Genomic DNA, 18,619 nt, shown 5'->3' with positions numbered 1-18,619 from the left:
CCAAACACATGATTTAAAAACATCAAAAAACACTATGATACAAAGAAGAAAATCCTCCATGAGAGCACGTACAGCTTCTGGAAGGCGAGGCAGGAGGCGTTGTGAGTGACCTCGGGGCTGATCAGGGTCTCTGTGAGGAACATCAGATAGTTGGGGAGGCGTCGGTCGAACCAGGCGTCGACCTCTGACCTCTCAGAGCTGCTGAGTGCCATCGGCCAGACGCAAGGCAGCGTGGGCCGCCGCACCGCCGCCGGGAGAGACTCCTGTGGGGATCCAGGGTTCAAAAACGTGTGTACAGACAGAGAGATTCCCACAATCCCGAATACAAAAACAAACATATATAAAAATATGTATGTAAATATGTATATACCTATATATATATATAATCAAAAGACATTTAAACATATCCACACATTAAGACCTAAATAAAAGCACATATTGACATATTCCCGGAGTTACAGCGTGGTTGTTGGTAATGCAAGTCTTAAGTCCCTGGCTTCTCTGACGGTGTAACATGACATATACATTTTTTTTAAATATATATTTTCTGGGACTCTTGTGCTTTTATGATAGAGACATATTTAAAATGGGTAGAGAGAGAAGATGACACGTGTAAACGGTCCCCAGTTGGGACTAGAACTGCAGCCAAATGCAGCAGGGAATAAGCTCCAGGGCAATATACAATTATTTAAGACATCAAAAGAATAAGAAATACTGAAATAATCCTAGAGGGAAATTGTTTTTTCTTTCCATTATAGCATTAATAAAATAACAGATAAATAAAATCCAATATAATGTATGATGTGCAATAAAATAAAATATGTAAGTGAATGGACAAAGACACGTTATTGTATCATGAATATCTGTTTATACATTTCTTGTGTTTGTGCGTGTGTGTGTGTGTGTGTGTGTGTGTGTGTGTGTGTGTGTGTGTGTATGTGTGTGTGTCTGTGTGTGTGTGTGTGTGTGTGTGTGTGTGTGTGTATGTGTGTGTGGCCTAGCATTACTATACTTGTGGGGACCTAAATCTGTTTACATAGTCACGTGTGGGGACTCGCCTCCCTTATGGGGACATAATGGAGGTCCCCATGAGGGGAATCATTCATTTTAGGGTGAAGACTTGGTTAGGTTAAGGGTTAGGATTAGGGTTAGGGTTAGGTTAAGGGTAAGGGTTAGGGTTAGGCATGTGTTGGTTATGGTTAAGTTTAGGATAAGTCTCCAGGAAATGCATGTAAGTCAATGTAATGTCCCCTGAAGTGATGTATACATGGTATGTGTGTGTGTGTGTGTGTGTGTGTGTGTGTGTGTGTGTGTGTGTGTGTGTGTGTGTGTGTGTGTGTGTGTGTGTGTGTGTGTGTGTGTACATACAGTCTCCAGGAACATGGGTGTCTGCACGTAGTTGTCGTATATCGTACAGAGCTCTGCATCGTTGTCGACGACATCGGGGCGACGGAGGAAATCTCCAAGATGTGACGGAGGCATGGAGTTCACCAGCTGGAGGAAACATTAAAAAGGTGTCATCGTCTCAGATCAACACAGACTTTAACTTGAACAATGTTTGGGACACACACCTGATGCATCCTGTTGTGAGGCATGAGGGACAGGAAGGTGGTGAGGTTGGGGAACTGGAAACTCATGAATGAGCGCTGCAGGAAACCGTAGAAACTTTGGTTGTAGTTTTCTCCGTAGCATTTGAGAGGTATCGGTCCTGGAGGAAGGAGAGAGAGAAAGTCTTTCAAAGTTTAAAATATAGTAAAACAAAGGTGATGGACTTATGGGCCATACATTTGCTTGCTGTAAATGATCTTCAAAAGTGTTGAATAAAGAAGGGTTAATGAACAACAGATGTACAAAAATATACAAAGAAATCTATAATTCTTCATATTTTTGAACGTTTTTTTTAATAGGTTTCATAAAGTGTATTTTCATTGTGGGTTATTTACCTTTGAGGGACTGAACAATGTGGCTGTAGATTTCTTCCTGTGTTTCTTCACTCAGAGAAGAGATCGTTGAATTCAGTTCTGTCACTCTGAAATGAAGTAAGCAAAAAAAAAAGGCAATCAGTGATTTTCTGTCTGCTGTAGGATTTAATTCACTGACAAAAAATCAAATAAAGACAATTTACATTTTTACATTACTGATTTAAAAATGATCTTGATTCCAGTTCAATCAAATCCCCGGTGTGGTCCAAACCTACCCCTGCTCCTCGATGCTGCAGTTTCTTCCCTCCAGAATCCTGAAGAACGGCGCTACGTGTCGCGGCAACAGCTCGACCAGCAGGGGGCGCAGTCTGTCGTGCAGCCACAGCATCACCTCTGAGTCTCCCACAGAGGGGTCGGAGAGGTTCGCTCGATCGAACACCACCTGCAGCAGGGCCGACCGCACAGGGGAGGGGAACATGCTCTCATGACCCTGAGGGAGAAGAGACACACCAAGATAGAAGAGAACGTTTTTAAAAAAGGGAACAAAAAAATTGCAGAAGCAACGACATAATGCAGCTGATGCCAGTTTAACAGAAACATATTCGAATATTTTTGTAAGAAGTCTAATAAGACACTGTTAGATCATATTTGAATGAAGGTACGGAGCCTTTCCCTCTTTTTATGTTTTCTACCTTAGATAAGTATATACACATTATGTGTGTTATACAGTGAGCATCACTTGTTGTCTTTCAGTTATTGTCATCAACAGATGGATGTATTAGTGTTTGATGATGGTTTTAGTAAAGGTCAATATACTGTTGTATTTTAGTTGATGCACACACTTTAAATTAGCAGTTGATATTGGTTTATGGCAGTGATTGTTTTCTCTACTTATGTACTAGATATCATTTAATAACTAACAATGTATTTGTATTTTAGTTTGTTTTTTTGTGGGGCTTTTTTTTATTATACAGGTGACCAATATAAGGGACGGGTTTCAAGTGACGAGTGCTGTATAAGGTTTAGCTGCAACAAAACCATAAGAATTTGATTCCCTGCAACAGCAACAAATAACTTTTAGTCAAGAATGCATAATTGTATTTATGCGTTTGATTCCCACTCACCATGATAGCTGGGGAGAAGTCATCGAAGAAGGCGGGGATGGATCTGTCCGGGACGTGTTTCATCAGCATCTCCACGTCAGCAGGAGAGGTCAGCTGACCCGGGGTGGAGGAGACCTCGGCCAGCTGTCGGACCGTCAGCTCGGGCAACGCCTCCATCTGCACCGTGCACACAGACACAAATATGTCAGAGGTGGGAAGTAGTGGAGTACAAATACTTCGTTACTGTACTCAAGTACTTTTCTGGTATCAGTACGTTACTCCACTACTTCTTACATGTTGAACTCAAATACCTGTACTTTCTACTTCTTACATGTTGAACACAAATACCTGTACTTTCTACTTCTTACATGTTGAACTCAAATACCTGTACTTTCTACTTCTTACATGTTGAACTCAAATACCTGTACTTTCTACTTCTTACATGTTGAACTCAAATACCTGTACTTTCTACTTCTTACATGTTGAACTCAAATACCTGTACTTTCTACTTCTTACATGTTGAACACAAATACCTGTACTTTCTACTTCTTACATGTTGAACACAAATACCTGTACTTTCTACTTCTTACATGTTGAACTCAAATACCTGTACTTTCTACTTCTTACATGTTGAACTCAAATACCTGTACTTTCTACTTCTCACATTTTGAACTCAAATACCTGTACTTTCTACTTCTTACATGTTGAACACAAATACCTGTACTTTCTACTTCTTACATGTTGAACACAAATACCTGTACTTTCTACTTCTTACATGTTGAACTCAAATACCTGTACTTTCTACTTCTTACATGTTGAACTCAAATACCTGTACTTTCTACTTCTTACATGTTGAACACAAATACCTGTACTTTCTACTTCTTACATGTTGAACTCAAATACCTGTACTTTCTACTTCTTACATGTTGAACTCAAATACCTGTACTTTCTACTTCTTACATGTTGAACTCAAATACCTGTACTTTCTACTTCTTACATGTTGAACACAAATACCTGTACTTTCTACTTCTTACATGTTGAACACAAATACCTGTACTTTCTACTTCTTACATGTTGAACCCAAATACCTGTACTTTCTACTTCTTACATGTTGAACACAAATACCTGTACTTTCTACTTCTTACATGTTGAACACAAATACCTGTACTTCTACTTCTTACATGTTGAACACAAATACCTGTACTTTCTACTTCTTACATGTTGAACACAAATACCTGTACTTTCTACTTCTTACATGTTGAACACAAATACCTGTACTTTATACTTCTTACATGTTGAACACAAATACCTGTACTTTATACTTCTTACATGTTGAACACAAATACCTGTACTTTCTACTTCTTACATGTTGAACACAAATACCTGTACTTTCTACTTCTTACATGTTGAACTCAAATACCTGTACTTTCTACTTCTTACATGTGAACTCAAATACTTGTACTTTCTACTTCTTACATGTTGAACACAAATACCTGTACTTTCTACTTCTTACATGTTGAACACAAATACCTGTACTTTCTACTTCTTACATGTTGAACACAAATACCTGTACTTTCTACTTCTTACATGTTGAACACAAATACCTGTACTTTCTACTTCTTACATCTTGAACACAAATACCTGTACTTTCTACTTCTTACATCTTGAACACAAATACCTACTTTACTCTACATCTTGAACACAAATACCTGTACTTTCTACTTCTTACATCTTGAACACAAATACCTGTACTTTCTACTTCTTACATGTTGAACACAAATACCTGTACTTTCTACTTCTTACATGTTGAACACAAATACCTGTACTTTCTACTTCTTACATCTTGAACACAAATACCTGTACTTTCTACTTCTTACATGTTGAACACAAATACCTGTACTTTCTACTTCTTACATCTTGAACACAAATACCTGTACTTTCTACTTCTTACATCTTGAACACAAATACCTGTACTTTCTACTTCTTACATCTTGAACCCAAATACCTGTACTTTCTACTTCTTACATGTTGAACTCAAATACCTGTACTTTCTACTTCTTACATCTTGAACACAAATACCTGTACTTTTACTTCTTACATGTTGAACTCAAATACCTGTACTTTCTACTTCTTACATGTTGAACACAAATACTTGTACTTTCTACTTCTGTCATTTTCCAAACAGCTGGTTCCTTTAGTTTGAATGTGTGTTTGGTGGCGTGATCATTATTATTTAGAGTCATTGCGTGCCTATTGATTTGAACACGATCCGTGTATCCATCATTTCCTGGTCTTCTCTAAAGAAGAGGGACCAATGAAAACGTTGTCATGTTGCCGTTGTTCAGCATGGAAACATTCATTAGCTAACAATGACATTATTGTTCTATTAATATAAAGGGAAGTCAGGTACTCTTTAAAACAGCTGCTAGTTATGGGTACTTTTTACTGAAGGACATTTCAAAGCTCATACTTTTACTTGAGTAAAGAAGTTTAGTCAGTGCTTCTACTTTTACCAGAGTATTTTTAAACACGAGTATCTGTACTTCTACTTGAGTAAAGGATGTGTGTACTTTTGCCATCTCTGATGAGGGTTAAAACACAGACAAAAGAAGTCAATGAATATGATAACAAGAGAAAGGCAACAGAACGTACCGCAGTGAAGTCTGGGTAGAGCGTCTGCAGGGTGTGGACGGACAGGAGGACGGAGAAACCTCCCAGGTTCCTCTGCAGCCATTCTGCACTGTTGTTAGTTTGAGCGCTGCAGCTGGGGTCTGCACCACAAACACAACAAACCAACTTTATAATATACAGTTATTGTATTGTATGCATTTAGAATATCGTGCACATTTTGACTTGCCTTTAATATTTTACTTTGCACACATTGCATGATACCTCAAATAGTAATGACTAAATTGCCACAACATAAATACCAACATGATAGAAATGACATTTGTATGTAGTTAGTTGCAATGTGTATTTTAAAAGTAGAGGTGGCCTGCCACAAAGGTTACAGAAAACACAAAACATGTATACTGCGTTTACATGATATGCCTGTTTCAAAGTCATATATTTCATGTCCTTCTATAAGAATCTATTAAAGTTTCTTCCATCCTGATCCAATGATATTATTTTCAGGTGGACAATGAGCCATTTCAGCCATTTAAACTGTTACTGTAACTTTTGATAACTTTCCTTAAACATTAAAGGGTATTGGAACAACACACGTTATATTTCAAATACTCGCTCACTGATTTTGACACACCATCTTTGTATAAATGTGAGAACATACCCGCGGTGTTATTCCTGGTCAGGAAAGCCTTAATGAAGTGTGTGACGACAGACATCTGCGTGGCGCGTGTCATGTCAGGCTGCACACGGCTCAAAATCTTCACACTGAAATCAAACAAGAGGACGTGATTAATCCAAGAAGATCCTATAAAATATAGAGCATTTAGTTTGAGGGTAGCTCCTCACATGAGCTGGTAGCTGCTGCAGTTCAAGCCCTTTGTGGAGAGACAGGAGAGGAACTCGGGGGAGACGGCGGGAAGGAACGGGCGAAGGCGGCGTTGGAACCACAGCTGGAGGAGGGCGGGGTGGTTGAAGCTGGACATGTCGAACATATCCAATCGGATTTCTCTAATTGAGTCCAAAATCATCGACACTGCAGGATTTCTGGGGTCCAGAGACTACAAGAAGAAATGAAACAAACAGTGACTTGATAGGATGAATGAACTTGGCCAGATGGTTTCAGATTGTTAACCGACACACACTTAAACAGATTTAAAAATGAGTGAAGAATTCAATATGAATACGTTCACTGTGTATCTCAAATATTCAAATGAATTTATCTGTTCTTGTTTTTGCACTCTCCCTTTGCTGTCATATTGTGAAATGTATGTGCTTTAGAACAATTAAAGGATTTTAGATGTTACTTTAAGCTCAAAGAGACACACAGGATGCACACTGGTTTCCCTACAGCCTACCACAAAGCCATTAACTGCATTTGACTTAATGGTTTATAACCCTATCAAAGTCTGCTTCTCCTCAGTCTTACACAGATTTTGAATATACTTGAAGTAAATGTTTTACTCAGAAATACACAATTGTCAGCTCAGCAATCATTTTACTTAATCATTGACATATTGATGATACCATTCAAATGCATTATTTTCCACAGCTCATTATGAACAGATTTAAATGAGGTCTGATTCGTACCTTGTCGGGGAGAAGATCGAGAGCTTTGTCCAGAACATGAGAGGCTTTGGAGAGGAGAAGCTTCCAGACGGGCCTCGAGCTGCTGGAGTTTGAGGATCGATCACACATCAGAACTGCCGCTAAATGTTCTGCTTTCAAGCCCGACAGCTGTGAGACGAAAGAGCAACATGGTGAAAACTTACATTTTTGATCCTGAAAATCAAAAAATGGACTCGGCTATAAAGGAATTCAAGCATCCTCAATAACCCCTAAAACCACTCCCAAGTTGTCCAAAGTCAACATTTTTTACAATTGTTTAGGTAGGCTTAAATGCCATTCATTTCAATGAACGCAACTTGTGCTAATTGTGCACATTTCCCAAAATATGCAAGTTAGCATCTGGAAGTTTCTATGTGCGGGGGACCCGTACTATACATTGTACTGTACTCAACATTTCCGGGTTCACTATGCTGGCAACTAGACTATACCGTAGGGTTTCATGTGAAAAGCGACTACAAGTGTCATAAAAATGCATTTGAGAGAAAAAATATGTCTCAGTGGAGTACAAGTATACTACACAAGTCAACTTTGACTGTGTATATACATATTTGCACACATATTTTTATATTTGATATACATTTGTTTTTATATTCGGGATTGTGGGAACAGTATTTTGATCTCTCTGTCTGTACACACAAACTGAAAGATTGACAATAAAGTTGACTTTGACTTGACTTTGAAGTAGAAAGTAGAACAAAGGGGAAATACTCAATTAAAGAACAAATACTCTGTTGTTAAATGCTTAAATAAAAGTACTGCGTTTCACCACTTGAGATGTTTTATGTCTTACAGAAGCGCAGGCGTATTCCTCCACAGAAAAGTCACAGAAGCCTCCGAGCATCTGTCCGCTGCTCAGGCTGAGCTGCAGCTTTGTGCTGTAGTTTCACAATAAACAAAGAACATTAAACATTTAGTGACAGTTTAATAATACTAAATGTTCAAACTATCTCAAGGTATGATATTTAGAGAGAGAGAGGATTATATATCCCACCTGTTCACTCCAAGACAGATGTCAGTTTCTGTGAGAAATAAGAAGAAATAGATGCATTTATTTGTTCAAGATATTGAATATCGTATATTGTTTTCAGGCAATGAGAGAACTTACCGTTTGTCATGGTGACATTGCACTGGAGGGGGAAAAGATTAAGACGGTTTAAGTATTTTAACATAAATCAAATTTAAGATACACAATATTGAACAAGAATAAATCACATGTATGTACCTGTCCGCTGTAGATGATGCAACCTGTAATAAAAGAAAAAGGAATTAGTTCATGGAGTAGATCAGGGGCGTCAAACTCAAATACACAGTGGGCCAAAATAAAAAAATGGGTACTAGTCGAGGGCCGGACTGGTTCAATGTTTATTGTGAAACTTATTGAAATGAACTTATTGCACATATTAAACCTGGAACTAACAAAGCTTAAATGATTGACTATAAAAACAACATGAAACATTAAATAATCAGTTGCAGTCATTTCTTATGGCTCTATCTGCAGCTTTTCCAGAGTCATTTCTTATGAGTACATTTTTCCACAGGCCAACAACAGCTTCAACAAAACTATTTCCATCAAAGAACAAACCAAACATGCCCTGTTGTCTCAAGAGAAAAAGTGCAGAAGGAAACATCCATTTAAACTCAGTGTGCTGCTCTGTGATGCTAGCTCAAGCAGATACTTGGCATCTCATCTTGGGTGCAAGTTCATCAATGTTTGGGGTCAGGCTCTGAGCTGAGGAGACCCTCAGGATGGAGTGAAGGTGTGCGTGCAATATACCGGCGGGACAGATCTAATAGTAATTATAAATTATCCTGCGGGCCGAAATTAAATCCACCACGGGCCTGATTTGGCCCCCGGGCCTTGAGTTTGACACGTGGAGTAGATCAAAAGTTATAATGATGATTTCAATTGTAAGAAATCCATAATATTTTAATAGAGATAAATGGCGAAGCAAGAGTTTCACATTTTGGATTTCAATTTTTAAGATGGTTTTTCCAACCTCAAAGCTTTTCCAAGTATAAGTATTGTATTATTATTTTATTGTGAATGTTTGTAATGTTTAGTAGCCTGTGGTTCTCACCTGGAGGAATGTATTTGGATAACTCCATCTTGATGTATGTGATGGTGTGCGCTGTATTTACAGAAACGGAGGATAAGGCCATGTCCATTCTCGTATACCTGGAACAGCAACATGTGGGATTAAATCACAATTTCATGATTCATATCATTGTTTTTAAGAAGATCAATACAAAGTCTATAAAATCAACACGTGAAATACGTTTTAACTTACAGTGTTTTGTACGATGAACAGGTAAAGTTTGCCTTTAAATAAAGAAAAAACAACATTATAACTTTGGACGCAGTGCAAAGTGTATATTTTTATTCAAGAGGAATAATCTTTCACCTGGTTATGGAGCATGGCGAGGTTCATCAGGAACTCCTGGAGTTTCTTCTCGTCGGGAGACTCAGTGAGGAAGTCAAAAATCACATTAATGATGGCGTCTTTATCGAGATCAGAGGGGAGATTCACCAGCAGCAGCTCAGCGGTCTGTAAGGGAGTCAGGAGCCGCAGAGCCTCCAGCTGCAGAGAGGGGGGGGACAAAAAGAGTTTCACTGCTGCGGGAATAACAAGGTCATAATTCTAATTTAAAAAACAATAACATTAAAGGTCACCTATCATGCTATTTTTAGGCAATATCATATGTCTCAGATATATACAAATATATAAAAAGCATGTCTATGAAGTGTTTTTCTCAAAATACCAAACAGATCACCCATTCTAGCCATGCCTCATATCCCTCTATTTCACTTCCTGTTTCAAAAGTGCTGATTCTGGGAATAAAGCTTTAAAAATAAATATCATGGATCATCAAGGATTGTTTCTGAAACAGTCTGGAGCTCAAAGGCTTTCTCTCTTGCCGGTTATACCACAAGGTGAGTTCCTTTTCATTTCCTGCTTCTTCACACACATGCTCTCCAGTACAGGTTAGCTCTGAGTATTAGCGATGCTAATGTAACACCGACCATATTACGTCCAAAACAGTCGGACATTGTTTCTGATAGCAACGTTTCTGATTGGGCCGTGGGTCCACATTTCAGATATTACGTCATATCGGACGCAAATCTGGATCAGCTCCGTTGTACCCCCGTTTTTAGTGATTTGGGTACGGAGGAAAAGAGAGAGGGTTTTATTTTCTGACGCTGCGTGAGTTCCCTGACACACCGGGGACACATGTTTATGTATAAAAGACATCAGAAAGTGCATTTTGCATGATAGGTCCCCTTTAAAAAACAATTAAAAAAATCATTAAATAAATAAATAATAAAAAATACTTAAAGAATAATACAAATAAATTAAAGAAAATTAAAATGGATAAAAAAAAAGAAAAAAAACAATATTGAAAAAAGAAAATCTTAAATAAAAAGAAACCAAAGTAAAATGAAGCTTATTTCTAATTGAGTTACAAAGTGCTTTTCACACTCTCCAAACACATTTAATTGGCACAAAGAATGAAATTAACTAACGACCCATCATAAAGTAAACCCATCATAAAGTAACAAACATAAAAAAAAACACATAAAACAATTCATATTTTAAAGTGGGCTTTTAAAAGTGATTTAAAAGACTTAAACAGAGTTTGCACAATAAAAGTGCTGCTCAATAATCTAAATCCTTGATGTAAGAGAAGTTGAATCTTACAGGGTTGAAGTGTGGGTTGAGATGAAGCAGCTGTTTGATGGATAAAAGCCGTGAAAATGGACCGAGATTCTTCATCAGCCAGTCAGCACTGCTGTTAGAGGCAGACACACAGCCTGGACCTGGACCAAGTCACGAGGAGGGAAACACACGTGTAAAGGCTAAAATACGTTTTGAAAAATAGTTATTGTAGTCGCTCAGATCATGCATCAAGTACCTGAGTGTGGGAGCGACAGGAAGCGCAGGATGAAGTCCTTGAGCACCACATGTTGTTGGTGTGAGGTCATGTTATCAAAATGGTGGATAAATACCTGCAGTCTGAGAATAAAATCAACAAAATAATTAGAAACATTTTCATGTTTTGAAGGGTTTTTTCTTGTAATTCTTGTTATACACTTTTTGGATATATGAAAAACATAAACAAGACATTCTCGTCAATACCAATGTTGCAAAAATACATAGAATTTAGACTTAAAGAGACACCAGACAAGAGGCCATGCCGTTACCTAAATACCCAAATCAAATGGGCTGTATGGAGGCCATGTATATCTTAAGGGCAAGACTTTTGAAACCCATAATGTGTCATTTTTTGGTGTCTCTTAATCAAAACAATGACAAAAGATGAAGTTTGGTGGTGTTGTGAAGCAGCGTGGGATCATGGGAGTCTTCCCAACCATCACTGAGTAAAGTCAGTACAGGCAGTCTCTCCCTTTAGAGAGGAGAATCAGGTGTTTTCTACTTCAAAAAAAGTCTCCTTCATGCCAAAACCAACAGACCAGGTGATTAAAACAGGTTGTTTCTCTGATAACGAAAGGTCCAGATGCTCCAGAGGATTTAATGCAGAGCTAAATTATCCGCAGAGGTCTACCCTTCTCCAAAACAAATGGACACAGTGATGGAAAACGGTGGAATCACTAAATATGGCCATGCCGTTACCTAAACACCTAAATCAAATGGGCTGTATGGAGGCCATGTATATCTTGATCCAAGACTTTTGACACCCATAATGTGTCATTTTTTGGTGTCTCTCAATCAAAACAATAACAAGAGATGAAGTTTGGTGGTGTTGTGAAGCAGCGTGGGATCATGGGAGATACAACCATCACTGAGTATAGTCAGTACAGGCAGTCTCTCCCACTAGGTCAGGGGTGTCAAACTCAATTTCATCGCGGGCCACATTCGTATAAAGGTTGCACTCAAAGCGCCGGTTGTAACTATATAAACATATATAAATATATAATATATAGATAAAATAATGTATTATGTGACATTATTGCCTCTGAATTGGATTATTATCGGATAGGATAATAACTTAGTAATGAACTACGTCTGAAAGCAGAAGTCTAGGGCAAATAATTGCAAGTCTCTTCAGTGAGCATGTCACAAAACGAGATGCATTGTGGGACATGTAGTTTATGGGCAACGTGCTTCTGTAAAGCGGCATGTAACCGTATAATAAACGTATTATATTCTTTGCAAGCTCTTGCGGGGCCACATAAAATGAAGTCGCGGGCCGGTTTTGGCCCCCGGGCCTTGAGTTTGACACCCCTGCACTAGGTGCTTTCTACTTGGAGCAAAATTATCCAAAAAAGTTTCCTTCATGCCAAAACAAAAAGCCCAGGTGATTAAAACAGCTCGTTTCTCTGATAACGAAAGGTCCAGATGCTCCAGAGGATTTACCGCAGAGCTAAATTATCCGCAGAGGTTTTGCTTTCTCCTCCTGCCCTCTGTCTTCTCTCTCTCTCCTGTGCAGTGTGGTGATCGTTAGAAGGCTCAGCTGGTTCACAATGAGGAGCACCTGGACTCATCTAATCAACTCCTCCATAAAACCTTGGTCATGTTCACACTCCAGTGCCAGATCATTCCGTCTCACTCGGTAGAGCTGAACGTCGTAGTATCCTAGCTGAGTGTGATTTTCTCTTGCTGTTTTTGTTGAAGAGTAACCTTGTTTTTTGCTCTGTTTTTCCAGTGTCTGCTCGAGCCAGCCTGAGTCCTGCCGCCGCCACCGGCGTGAACTAGATCCACCTTCATTTTGTGGATTGTTTTTTAGTTGCTCCTTTTCTCCTTTATTAAACTTTGTTAAAAGACTGAATCCATCTGGTCTCTGCCATTGTAGGTCCTGAACTTTTGACCCAGCCTTAACATACTCTACTCCAAAACAAACGGACATGGTGATTAAAATCACTACATATGGCATGTATGTCAAATCACTTACATTTGCTGGTATGAGTGACAGCTGAGGTTCCTGTTGGTCAGACAGTGCAGGAATCTTCCGGATGTAAACGGCAGAAACGCGCTCAGACGTTGAGAAAACCACTTCCTGATGACGCTGCTGTTCATCAGCTCCTCGTCCGTCAGCAGAGACACTCGGATCTCTCCGATCACGTCCAACACCTCCGAGGCCGACGGACCAACCGTGGGCATTGGCTGTAGGAGAAATACACTTATTACATCATTATATATATATTATTATTATGCACCGCTTTCCCCCTTCTACTCCAGTAGGACTCAGATGAGGGTGTGGAACTTTTCCTTGTGCATGTGATGTTTTGGTGTTGTTGTTGTTGTTTTGTTTCTTTCCGTTAACTGTCAAGTGGGAACCAAGACATTTTTTTTGTGTTTCTCTTATTTTCCTAAGATACTGTTATGATTGGCTGTGAATAAGAAAATATGAAGGACAGACCATCTATTTCTATTTTTTTAGAAAGGTAATATAAGATTATTTTCTTCTCCCTGCTCCTTTCCGGGTATGGTGTGTTTTGTAAATAATTGTTATACATTAAGTTGTGCATACCGTGAACGGAACAAATACAAATTAAATGAAATGTGTTCTTTAATATTTTAGGAGCCTTCGTCCAGCAATTCAATCTTTTTCAAATTGATGAGCTCTTTTTTTTCAAATCAAATCAAATCAAGTTTTATTTATATAGCACATTTATAAACGATTTTTGGTCGAGCCAAAGTGCTGTACATAAAATAAAAATAGCCTACAGTAGAGACACTTTACAGCAATTACAACAGCACAGATTGTTCAGAATATCAGTATGATAAAAACGACACCCTCTGTCCTTAGACCCTCTGTCCTTAGACCCTCTATCCTTAGACCCTCACATCGTACAAGGAAACAACACAACTTTTTGACATTTGAATCATTCACTTCAAAGGAAGACTTCATGAGGCCCGACGAGACTGTATGTCAAATATACTGACCATGCCGGCCAACATGTCCAGAGCCGGGTCCAGGACAGAGGAGACTTTCGTCAGCAGCATCTTCCACAAAACAATGGAGTGCGAGCTGTTTCCGGGCAGATTACATTTCAGCAGGGACACCAGATGAATGGCGCTGAAGTCTTCCAGCTGTGTAAGAAAAAAATATAAATACCATTGTATTGATATATTCAACAGGTTATTTAACAAAAACATCCAAGGACTTAATTCCATTTCCACCTTTTGATTCTCCTTCTTCTCATGCATGTGGTTATTTTATATACTTTTTCTGTGTTATACTGTACGTATGTTAAACTATCACTACATTTGCTTTGTATGTCACACTGTAATATACTATAATAAACTATTCTGACTGTTATTTTAATAATAATAATACATTTAATTTCAAAGTGCTTTTTTCAGGTGCTCAAAGACGCTTTACAGTGGTGATAAAACGAGATCAAATCGAATAAAAAATATTAAAACAGCTACACAACATAATTCACAAATTAAAAGCCAGTCAGAAGAGGTGTGTTTTGGTCGGTGTTTTGAAAGTGGGGGGGTCGGTGCGGTCTCTGATGTGTGGTGGAAGGGAGTTCCAGAGGGTGGAGAAGGCTCTGTCCCCCCAGGTTCGGAGCTTGGTTCGTGTGGGGATAGAGAGGAGCTTCGCCTCTGATGTGTGGTGGTGGATCAGGTCGGTGAGGTAGGGGGGGGCTGGTTATTTTGGGTATTATCATAGTACTCTACCTATACTTTAGCTAATTCAAGAATTTGACTACAACTGTGATTAAGGGCACTGTTGTTATACTGCTTGTATTGTAATTGTGTGTCTCTTTGCTCTTTTTATAGTCTGTAGATATACATAAGTTAATGTGTAAATGAATGTACATACACATTTTAAGAGTATGCTATACACATTAGCATTGGTAAAATGTGTTGTAAACAGTTCCACATACTCTCTAAAACTATTTGTAGGCAGACTATCTAAGTAAAGTAATACCGTTTGATTTGTAACCTTTTTCCATGTACCTGTACTTATTTATTTCCTTGTGTTTCTGCAACAATTCTATTTCCAAATTGTGTTTAAAAGAAGCCTGATCTTGTCTTGTAATTGATCCAAACAGGCAGCATGATGCATAAAAACCCCTCTCAGAAATCAACCTTTGCATTTCCACTCTGACTTTAAAATGGTCACCTGTGCACATGCATACGTCTCCAGGGTGAAATTGCAGGACACATCTTTAGATGAGTTCAAGTGAGAGTGCAGGGCAGAGCTGTGAAAACACAAAAAGGTAAATACATGTCAGATTTGAGGTTATTGAAAGAGTTATTGTAATTTTGGATTCAAATAATGACAGCTTCCTTCCTACCTGTCAACTCCTTTGCAGATGTGCGTACCTGTCAAACAGCAGAAATATAACAATTTATCTCTAAACGCACTCACAGTAATGTAAGAAGTGATACAATAAGACTTAAAAGTGAAGAGCTCTTACTGTTGTACTTGATATCTGGGCACTGTAAAAGAAAGATTTAAGGAATGAATGACTTTGAAAGAATATCATTAAACAAACCATCTAAAACAATGAATTCATGAGCAACAGAATTCAGATTAAAATGAAAAACGAAAAGAAATCTCACCGTTAAGTTCTGTGGCACACACTCTGTGAAAAACAAAAGGTACCAAATATTCAGTGTCTAAATGTAATACACATTGTAAGAGCCATTTAGGCACATTCTTTTATGTTAATAATTGATGGTTTGGTGAGCCAATCGAATATTATTTTAATTTAATGAGCTGAATAACTATCAATTATTATTATACTGTTTTTGTAACGTTTTATCTTGCTTATGGACAGCTCAAGTTTCATGTGTTGTTATTATTTATAGAAAGCAGATTGTAGGAGCGTGCTCAGGTATGAATGCCAGCGTGACACAGCAGGGAGTCTAGAGAGGAAGTTGGAAAATGCTTTTGACCGCACACGCCTGGGATTTGTTTGTTTGTATGTTGAAATACCGTGCAAAGGCTCCACGTCGGCTGCTGATCCATTGAACCTCCTAATAAAGCACTTGAATGGAACGAGCGAGGAGTTTGGATTTCTTGAACATACGCGAGTCAATACTCGAATTCGCCTCCTAGACTAAGTGGCCTTTGAACATTCCTTTTTTGGGCAATTGGCCACTACATTAAGTCAAAAACGTCTGATGAAGCCATATCTAGGAGCTTATATTATTTAATAGTTATCCATTTATTTTATTGTTCTTTTTTGTTTATAGTAAATCTTCCTTTTAATTCTTATTTAAGTTGATCAAATAAGTTGTACCATGCCTCTGTTTTGTAAAGACAGCCTTTGGGCACCGGGGGAGGGGAGACCGGCTCATTATAAATATGGGAAACAGGTGGTAGTGAGCGGCGCACCCGGTAGGCTTATGGTTTTTTATCATCGGGTAAGAAGGAAGAGAAATGCTTGATGTGTTGACAATAAATTGCACTGAAACGACTTTTGCTCGGACCTTGATTTTTACCCATGCGTAAGATTCGCTGACGGGTGCCTCGGCGGCACTTTGCGTTATATTTCTTTCTTATATTTTTATGATTTTGGCCGCTATAACGTCCGACAACGACGTGAGGATTACGAGCGGTTTTTTGTTTTTTTTTGTCGCTGCTTTTAATTGCATATCTTAGACTGCACTGTAACTTTTATCCATGTATTTTTTCTTTTAATGTTTATTTTATTAGCTTTTCTTTTTAATGACTGATTTTAAATGCCATTTTTTAATGTCTTTCATTTTTTGTAAAGCACTTTGAATTGCCTTGTGTTGAAAAGTGCTATATAAATAAACTTGCCTTGCCTTACTATCACTTGAATTGTCAGATTTGGATCTGATCGTGGCTACTGGAGCCGCGGCAGAAGCAAAGGACCGTTTGGATTATTCTACCGTGTGGACATGGACTGCAGGCTGCCACGCTGTCTATACAGTATATACAAATACAGTCTGTTAATCCTGTAGGTTTTTTGTAAGTGTGTGAGGACGGATATTGTTGTGCCAGAGTTACAAAAGTAAAATAAACACAGCAGCACAATAATAATAAAACGGTACACTAACAGTGCAGTAAAAAGAGCAATTCAATAACTACAGGAAGCATACTGTAGACGGCCACATCATTAATGTAAATATGAACAGTATTTAGTAGAAAGGGACTGACCTTCTGGCGCCACGTTAATCAGCTGATCGATGTAAGACCAGATGAATGGTTCTACATCTCGTGGCAGATCTGGTATGGCTCCGTACAATCTCTCAAAACTGACATTGAAAAGAAAACAGGAAACATTAAATAAGAAAGCATTCACACGGCTGCAAAACCCTAAAATATATTCTCTATTCTTAATCTACTTTACTGGGAAGACATTTTTACAAATATATGTGTTCACAAAAAAAGTAGTGCAAATGTAAAACATTGCTGATTAATATTCAAAACATTTATATTTTGTATTCGCACTCTTTGCACTTCAGCTGCCGCACAAAAAGTTATAATAAGTTTCTGAAGGTACTTACATTTGTCTGTAGACATCACAGGGTGGATTGACCTGACAAAGACACATTTGACAGTTATTTATTTGGGGATTTTAGCTTTTGCCAAACCTATATAACACTAGAGGAAAGGGAGAACCCCCTCAATGTAATAAGGCCTCTTTGCAAAGCTGTTACCTTGTTGATGAGATAAAGCAGTTCGTGCAGGACTTCAGGAAGTCTCGCGTCTTCGGGGGACTCAAACAGGAAGTCAAACACTCGGTCTATAACAACGTCTTTCTCAGGTGGAGTAGGAAGAGGCAACAGCAGCATCCCCGCTATTTGCTTTGGAGACAAGAGGGGAAGAACCTCCAGCTGGACAGGAGACAAAGAGAAGGAACGTATAATTAATAATCAAACAAACTGTATTTTTGACAGGAGGAAAACATGAAACTGAGGAGGGACTCATAATAACACAATTACAACATAGACAATCCATATGACAAAAATAACGATACGAAGAGATGGATCCAGGAGAAAAGTAAGGGCTCTAAAGTGATTTTAAGACGGAGCGTTGTCAGGGTTTCGTGACTTACTCCGGAGAAGTACGGGTTGAGTTTGTAGAAGTCAGTGATGGAGGGGAATCTTGAATAAACACCAAAGTTCTTTATCAGCCATTCTGCACTGCTATTGGCCGAGGAGACACACTGGGGATCTGCAAAGCATTCAGTATATTGATTAATCTTCAAAGTACATTTTGCACATTTAGATCTTTCACTAGAATTTATCTTTCTACTTAATACATGATCTACATTACATTACATTACATGTTAGACGCTTTCATCCAAAGCGACTTACATACTCAATACTGTGGGCAATCCCCACAGGAACAATTTGGGGTGAAGTGTCCCAGGGACACAACGACATG

At 38.5% G+C, this 18,619-nt stretch overlaps 1 protein-coding gene across 1 annotated transcript in view; it reads right to left on the bottom strand.

Annotated features, from left to right (window-relative positions):
• Positions 1-18,619, bottom strand: part of LOC117533124 — a 52,082-nt gene that overhangs the window by 17,052 nt on the left and 16,411 nt on the right. Inside the window, exons 16-44 of the mRNA XM_034196763.1 lie at positions 18,288-18,406; positions 17,890-18,066; positions 17,737-17,768; positions 17,387-17,484; positions 15,820-15,842; positions 15,675-15,696; positions 15,552-15,579; positions 15,377-15,455; positions 14,185-14,331; positions 13,190-13,401; positions 11,192-11,292; positions 10,978-11,096; positions 9,682-9,858; positions 9,568-9,599; positions 9,358-9,455; positions 8,502-8,524; positions 8,385-8,406; positions 8,271-8,298; positions 8,070-8,154; positions 7,241-7,387; positions 6,500-6,711; positions 6,315-6,418; positions 5,678-5,796; positions 3,047-3,202; positions 2,198-2,412; positions 1,944-2,029; positions 1,572-1,708; positions 1,369-1,494; positions 73-263 (exon numbers count right to left, since the gene is read on the bottom strand). Coding sequence (XP_034052654.1) covers positions 73-263; positions 1,369-1,494; positions 1,572-1,708; positions 1,944-2,029; positions 2,198-2,412; positions 3,047-3,202; positions 5,678-5,796; positions 6,315-6,418; positions 6,500-6,711; positions 7,241-7,387; positions 8,070-8,154; positions 8,271-8,298; positions 8,385-8,406; positions 8,502-8,524; positions 9,358-9,455; positions 9,568-9,599; positions 9,682-9,858; positions 10,978-11,096; positions 11,192-11,292; positions 13,190-13,401; positions 14,185-14,331; positions 15,377-15,455; positions 15,552-15,579; positions 15,675-15,696; positions 15,820-15,842; positions 17,387-17,484; positions 17,737-17,768; positions 17,890-18,066; positions 18,288-18,406 — 3,115 coding nt within the window. The remainder of the gene's footprint in view (positions 1-72; positions 264-1,368; positions 1,495-1,571; positions 1,709-1,943; positions 2,030-2,197; positions 2,413-3,046; positions 3,203-5,677; positions 5,797-6,314; positions 6,419-6,499; positions 6,712-7,240; positions 7,388-8,069; positions 8,155-8,270; positions 8,299-8,384; positions 8,407-8,501; positions 8,525-9,357; positions 9,456-9,567; positions 9,600-9,681; positions 9,859-10,977; positions 11,097-11,191; positions 11,293-13,189; positions 13,402-14,184; positions 14,332-15,376; positions 15,456-15,551; positions 15,580-15,674; positions 15,697-15,819; positions 15,843-17,386; positions 17,485-17,736; positions 17,769-17,889; positions 18,067-18,287; positions 18,407-18,619) is intronic.

Source organism: Gymnodraco acuticeps, unplaced genomic scaffold (genome assembly GCF_902827175.1).
Source record: "Gymnodraco acuticeps unplaced genomic scaffold, fGymAcu1.1, whole genome shotgun sequence".
NCBI lineage: Eukaryota > Metazoa > Chordata > Actinopteri > Perciformes > Bathydraconidae > Gymnodraco > Gymnodraco acuticeps.
The sequence above is the reverse complement of the archived record's forward strand: the minus strand, read 5'-3'. Positions and strand labels throughout refer to the sequence as shown.